Here is a 7,500-nt window from a genome sequence, read left to right on the forward strand (position 1 = left end):
GTATTTGAGTGAGAGAGATGTCGTGTTTGAGTGAGAGAGATGTCGTGTTTGAGTGAGAGAGATGTCGTGTTTGAGTGAGAGAGATGTCGTGTTTGAGTGAGAGAGATGCCGTATTTGAGTGAGAGAGAGAGATGCCGTATTTGAGTGAGAGAGAGAGATGCCGTATTTGAGTAAGAGAGAGAGATACCGTATTTGAGTGAGAGAGATGCCGTATTTGAGTGAGAGAGATGCCGTATTTGAGTGAGAGAGATGCCGTATTTGAGTGAGAGAGATGCCGTATTTGAGTGAGAGAGATGTTGTATTTGAGTGAGAGAGATGTCGTATTTGAGGGAGAGATGTCGTATTTGAGTGAGAGAGATGTCGTATTTGAGTGAGAGAGATGTCGTATTTGAGTGAGAGAGATGTCGTATTTGAGTGAGAGAGATGTCGTATTTGAGTGAGAGAGATTTCGTATTTGAGTGAGAGAGATGTCGTATTTGAGTGAGAGAGATGTCGTATTTGAGTGAGAGAGATGCCGTATTTGAGTGAGAGAGATGCCGTATTTGAGTAAGAGAGATGTCGTATTTGAGTGATGGTCTTTCTGAACGGGTCTCCTCATCAGAACACATGGCGGTTTTCTTTATGTTATTCAGTTGTGGACTATAATGAGGTCAAACTGACACTGAATTCCAAAGCTTCATGTTTCCTCTGATGGTTGAAACCTTTCACACGAACATCCACCTGGTCGACCTGTGCAAAGTGCTGAACAGAAAGGACTGAGAGGGTGTAGAGAGGCTGGGACCAGGCCCGGCCCAGGCACCATGAGGCGGAACCATCCTCTTCTTCCTCTTCTGCGGATGCCTGAGGTGAGCACACCTCTCCGTTCTGGAGGACAGATGGAGGAGGCCCAGGGCGGATATGAGGATCAGGGCCATCGATCTCACCCGAGCTCACAATAACAGGGCAGGCAAAGGAAATGATGCAAGAAAAATAAACAACAAGAACACAGGCAGCTGAGCGGCTTCAGGGCTGCTCTCTCCGAGGAGTCCCGCAGGTGAGACATTCAGCAAAAACCCTGAAGCACAAAGTATGAAGAACTGACAGTACTGGCAGGACTCTGTGTCTGGATAATTCTGCCCATCAAGTACTTCTCAAAAATGATGCCAGTGTGAAGGCAATTCACAGAGACCATTAGCTAGGCAGACACAACGATGCTGCACAATCGATTTCTGGTGACAGGCTGGACGTCGGTGGGATTAGACTCATTGCAAGGCCCCTCGGGTACAGAGGCTGCTGTAGGCTCAGATAATAGTGATATGTAGGGTACAGAACCCAGCAGGGTAAAGTGCCTTGCGTTTACATGATCAGCAAATGGTAAAGATGTGGCTCCGCCCAGCTGGGTGTGGCTGCAGAGGGGGCGGGGCTTACAGCGTATAGGTGGCTTGGGCATCATGGTGGAGATGTCCTGAGACCAGTAGAGAGGCACGGAGCCTCGCACCTGCACGTAGGCGGAGTAGCTGCCCGCCGTGAAGGACATCATCGACGCGTCGTGAATGATCTGTTCTGTCTCCACCTCGTTCGCCACGTCACCCTTCGAACAAACATGTTTTGTACTCCGTCAGGTTGTGGGTTGGTATGTGCTATTTAGTGTGTGTGTGTGTGTGTGTGTGTGTGTGTGTGTGTGTAGAACATGTCTCTAAAGCTACAGCTACTGAACCCTTAACCAAAAAGGTTTGGCTGCTGGGTAGAACGGAGAACTTGAGCATATCGGAGCTACAGTAGGATACGCCCCACATCCACGAGGGACACGCCCCACATCCACGAGAGACACGCCCCACATCCACGAGAGACACGCCCCACATCCACGAGAGACACGCCCCACATCCACGAGAGACACGCCCCACATCCACGAGAGACACGCCCCACATCCACGAGAGACACGCCCCACATCCACGAGAGACACGCCCCACATCCACGAGAGACACGCCCCACATCCACGAGAGACACGCCCCACATCCACGAGAGACACGCCCCACATCCACGAGGGACACGCCCCACATCCACGAGGGACACGCCCCACATCCACGAGGGACACGCCCCACACACTTTGTGCCCTGTACCTCACAGTTGGCCCCTCTCTTCAGGAAGCGAGTCCCCGCAAAACGGCTGGAGCGACGAGCGATCAGAGTGACGTACACCGGACGCCCATAAATCAGCAACTCTGAGACCAGGAGTCAAGGAGCAGATACATGAGCACACACACACACACACACACACACACACACACACACACACACACACACACATACAGATATGCACACATACAGATACACACACACACAAATATGTACAGATACACACACACACACACACACGCACACGCACACAGATACGTACAGATATGCACATACAGATACACACACACACACAAATATGTACAGATACACACACACACACACGCACACACACACAGATATGTACAGATATGCACACATACAGATACAAACACACAAATATGTACAGATACACACACACACACACACACACACACACACACACACACACACACACACACACACACACACACACACACACACACGTGTAGGTTTAGGTAACTCCATTCATATGTATATGTGTAGATTTAGGTTTAGGTAACCCCATTTCTAGAAAAGCTCCACTCCAGTGTGCTACGGCTCTGAACACGTGAATATCCTGGAGAACATGTGCTTCTGGTCTCATATGTAAATGTGAATATCCTGGAGAACGTGTGCTTCTGGTCTCATATGTAAATGTGAATATCCTGGAGAACATGCTTCTGGTCTCATATGTAAACGTGAATATGGAGCCGTTATAATGTTTGGGGTATAAAGACTCAATTCTGTTAATACAGATTCAGATTCTGAATTCTTAAGTCTTTACATTCATCCGTCTCTTTAAGCACAAACAGCAGCTAATAAGACACACGCGCGCGCGCGCACGCACACGCACACACACGCACACGCACGCACGCACACGCACACACACACACACACACACAAACACAAACACACACACACACACACACATCCTTGACTTACAGCTTCTATACTTGGCAAGAACATGAAGAAGGGAGGAGAATGAAACAAAAGAAAGAGTGAATGAGGGTGGAGGAGAGAAAGAGAGAGAAAAGAGAGAGTGTAGGGGTAGAGATAGAGAGATGGAGAGAGACAGAGAAAAGAGAGTGTAGGGGTAGAGATAGAGAGATGGAGAGAGATTAAACGGGAGGGAGAGATAGTAAGAAAGAGAGAAGGGAGGGGAGAGAAAAAGAGAAATAGAGAGATAGCGAGAGAGGGGAGGGAGAGATGAGAGGACAGGGAGAGATAAAGAAAGGGATAAAATGATAGGGAGAGGAAGAAGAACAGATTTTGTGTTTTCCACAAATTCTTATAGTTGAAAAAAAAACCACCTTTTAAATGAATGTAGGTTACAGGGTATGTGAGTCACTCGGACACCGTGACCATGTCTTGTGTATAAGTGCAGTTACTGTTCAAACAGTGCAATGCTGTTCAGTCACTGGTCAATAAACGCCCGACAGGGTTAGGGTTGTGGCCTCGCTGTGGTTACGGTCTCGCTGTGGTCACGGTCTCGCTGTGGTCACGGTCTCGTTGTGGTCACGGTCTCGTTGTGGTCACGGTCTCGTTGTGGTCACGGTCTCGCTGTGGTCACGGTCTCGCTGTGGTCACGGTCTCGTTATATATTATATAAGATATATTTATATTCAGTATATATTGAGTATTTAAAATATATATTATGTATATTAAGTACACATGTTGCATGATATAATTAAAAGCCAAAAACCAAAACAACCATCATGGGCAAAATTATGTTGTTTAGATGTTTAAATGTCTAATTAAACCTTTTCAGAACACACCCTCTGTTTGACAGAAGACATGAAAACACATATAAATGATCTCTGTTATCAACTCTAAGAGAGTTTAAGATTAAATACATCACCAGTGCAAACTGTGAATCTAGTCCAGGCAATGAATTTCCATTTGGAACACTGTCCCTTAAAGTTAAACCCTTAACGCAAGACTCAACAAAGCTTGATCAGTAAAAAAATATTCAGAATTAATGAAGCATGCATTACCGCATGCCCACACACACACACACACACACACACAGACACACAGACAGTTAAGGATACTAGATTGGCCACAGAAGCCATGGATGATGTACATGAGCCAGTCCGGATGCACTGTGTCTTTAATTCTCTCCAGTAATCGGCTGTTCCACACATATTTAGCATAAGGTTCATTCCTCAGACTGTGGATCACTGAAACACATGTTCATAAAAGTGAATAATATATTAATGTCGAATAATTCGTATTCATATATTATGTATATGCTTAAAGAGCTTAAGCATTACCCTCACTACCCCCTCAATTACCCTCACTAACCTCTCTCTACCCATCTCTACCCCTGACTAATCCTCAATTACCCTCATTGCCCCTTACTAACCCTCTCTACCCTCACTAACACCTCTACCCCTCATTAACCCTCACCAACACCTCTCGAACCCTCACTGATCCAAATTAACCCCTCACTAACCCTCACTAACTCTCTCTACCCCTCACTGCCCCTCTCTACCCCTCACTAACCCTCACTAATCTTCACTAACCCTCACTAATCTTCACTAACCCTCAGTAATCTTCACTAACCCTCACTAATCTTCACTAACCCCTCACTAATCCTTACTAACCCTCACTAACCCTCACTAAACCTGTGACTATGAATGAATGAATAATACCCAAGAATACCCAATACAGAATACCCAAGGCGCTTTTCAATTTTAACACAGGTACAAGTCTCAGACAACCAATCACACACACACCGGCGAGAAGCAGCAGCCAATCACACACAGCGTACTCTCTACCGGGATCCACACCCCCTGGGGGACTGAATGGGGTGCAGGAAGGGGAGAGAGGACAGACCGTAGTGGCAGAGCACCATCCACCACTGGGCATACAAACACACACACATTCATGCACACACACTCACACAACTGCTTTTTATTGAACAGAGAGACACAGACACACAGTCAGGGAGAATTTGTCAGGGAATCAGGGAATGCCAATTTACCTAAACTCCATGTTTTTGGACTGTGGGAGGAAACCAGAGAGCCCGGAGGAAACCCACACAGACACGGGGAGAACATGGAAACTCCACTCAGATAGGGACTTGAACCCAAGACCCCAGTGCTGAGAGGCAGACGTGCTAACCACCAAGACACCATGTTGCTGTACTACAGGGCAGGTCTGCGGGGTGGTCTGGACTGTGGTCTTCAAGGTGGTCTGTCCTGCCTCCCTGTGTGCAGGTAAACTAACCCTATAGAGGAGCAGGGCCTCTCTCGTTACCATGGCTACCGATGAAGACTTCCATGGTTGAGGAGCCATGAGGTTTAAATATGGAGTAAGATGGAAAATTGCAAACGTGTCCTTTAATGGTCATGAATTAGAGACAATAGAGACAGAGACAGCAAATAACCACGACAGAGACATAAGAAAACAGACAGAAAGTTGCAGAGGTGAAGAGAGACAGGTGTGAAGGTAGGCAGACAGACACAGACCTTGGGTGGGAAGACCTTCGTCCTCGAAGATGTCAAAGCTGTCCTGTGTGCTGGTGCTGGGGTGAAGGTGGTCCACCTCGCCGGAGTCACAGGGGGCTCGCAGCAGGGTCAGGTTATACTGCAGCGAGTGGCTCAGGTCATAGCTGTAGCTGCAGGTCAGAGGTCACAGAAGATGCACAGTTCAAAGTCAAGTGTGACACCAGAGGGCACCATGGAGACAGCTCCGCCCACACCGCCCCAGCAGACAGCTCCGCCCACACCGCCCCAGCAGACAGCTCCGCCCACACCGCCCCTGCAGACAGCTCCGCCCACACCGCCCCTGCAGACAGCTCCGCCCACACCGCCCCTGCAGACAGCTGCGCCCACACCACCCCTGCAGACAGCTCCGCCCACACCACCCCTGCAGACAGCTCCGCCCACACCACCCCTGCAGACAGCTCCGCCCACACCACCCCTGCAGACAGCTCCTCCCACACCACCCCTGCAGACAGTTCCGCCCACACCACCCCTGCAGACAGCTCCGCCCACACCACCCCTGCAGACAGCTCCTCCCACACCACCCCTGCAGACAGCTCCGCCCGCACCACCCCTGCAGACAGCTCCGCCCACACCACCCCTGCAGACAGCTCCGCCCACACCACCCCTGCAGACAGCCGGCCAGCTGAGAGGTGAATACAGGGGAAGAGAGTTTGCCCTTGTTTTGATGTAAGGTCTGTCTGCAGACACCTCTGATTAATGTGGTTTTCATCTGGGTGAAAAGCAATTTACACACCGCTGACATTTTAAATAGTGTCTGTGTGTGTGTGTGTATGTGTGTGTGTGTATGAGTGTGTGTGAGAGAGAGAGAGAGAGAGCGCGAGTGATTATTCTGAACCTGGAAAGTGGTGTGAGAAAATATAAGATTTAATAAGCACTTCAGCAATTTGACTACACCCCCCCCACCAAAAAACAAAACATTCTGAAGGCTAAAATGAAGAACTAATCACGCCAGTGAAGTTTAAAAACAGCCTCCAATGTCTTTTCATCCTAAGTGATGAAAATATCAGCTTAGGAGGAAATGCGATACAGCGTGGCATGTATTTAAGAGAAGGTTTGAACGGTAAGAGAAAGTTTGCTCTCAGAGCAAGAGGGGGAAAACTAAACCCATGTGCTGAGCTCACACTTGAGTCAGTGATGTGGGAACAGACAGCAGGCCAGAAAAACAAAACACAGTACAAGGGGTCACAAGGGGTCATACAGGATCAAAAAGCTCAACCGTTCACACAACCACTGATAAAAAGGTTAAAGGTTAAGGGTTAAGGCTGGATAAAGATACTGGCAGATCAACAACCTTCAGAACGATCATCACTATAAAAACCTGTGACAGACAAAAAAAAAGATTCTCCATACACAGACCTCCACACACACACACCTCCACACACACACACCTCCACACACACAGACCTCCACACACACAGACCTCCACACACAGACCTCCACACACAGACCTCCACACACAGACCTCTCCTGCTGCAGGGAGGATGGAGGGGTTGAAGGGCCCTGTGGTGAGGTTGGGGTGAGACTGTGGTGAGGTTGGGGTGAGACTGTAGCAGAGGGGATGGGGGCAGCTTCACCCGACATCTGTAGCCTCACACATGCAGACCAGCGCACGCGCACGCGCACACACACACACACACACACACACACACACACACACACACACACACACACACACACACACACACACACACACACACACACACACACACACACACACACACACACACACACACACACACACACACGTCCCTGACAGCGGATCACGTCGGCCGAGCTGACATTTACTTTCAGAGCCGTCTGCAGGCCACGTGACCTGGTGAATTTTTCCAAAATGATCTAAAAGTGATCAACTCTATCAACAACTCTATATGCAA

The 7,500-nt window shown here is 48.7% G+C and overlaps 1 protein-coding gene across 6 annotated transcripts in view; it reads right to left on the reverse strand.

Moving 5' to 3' along the window:
• Nucleotides 1–7,500, reverse strand: part of fig4a (FIG4 phosphoinositide 5-phosphatase a) — a 62,578-nt gene that overhangs the window by 40,624 nt on the left and 14,454 nt on the right. For all 6 annotated transcript variants that reach the window (XM_076988106.1, XM_076988107.1, XM_076988109.1 and 3 more), the window contains 4 exons: nt 5,588–5,736; nt 4,166–4,294; nt 2,100–2,200; nt 1,408–1,570 (listed from right to left, as the gene is read on the reverse strand). In XM_076988106.1, the coding sequence (XP_076844221.1) occupies nt 1,408–1,570; nt 2,100–2,200; nt 4,166–4,294; nt 5,588–5,736 (542 nt within the window). The remainder of the gene's footprint in view (nt 1–1,407; nt 1,571–2,099; nt 2,201–4,165; nt 4,295–5,587; nt 5,737–7,500) is intronic.

This window comes from Brachyhypopomus gauderio, unplaced genomic scaffold (genome assembly GCF_052324685.1).
Source record: "Brachyhypopomus gauderio isolate BG-103 unplaced genomic scaffold, BGAUD_0.2 sc60, whole genome shotgun sequence".
NCBI lineage: Eukaryota > Metazoa > Chordata > Actinopteri > Gymnotiformes > Hypopomidae > Brachyhypopomus > Brachyhypopomus gauderio.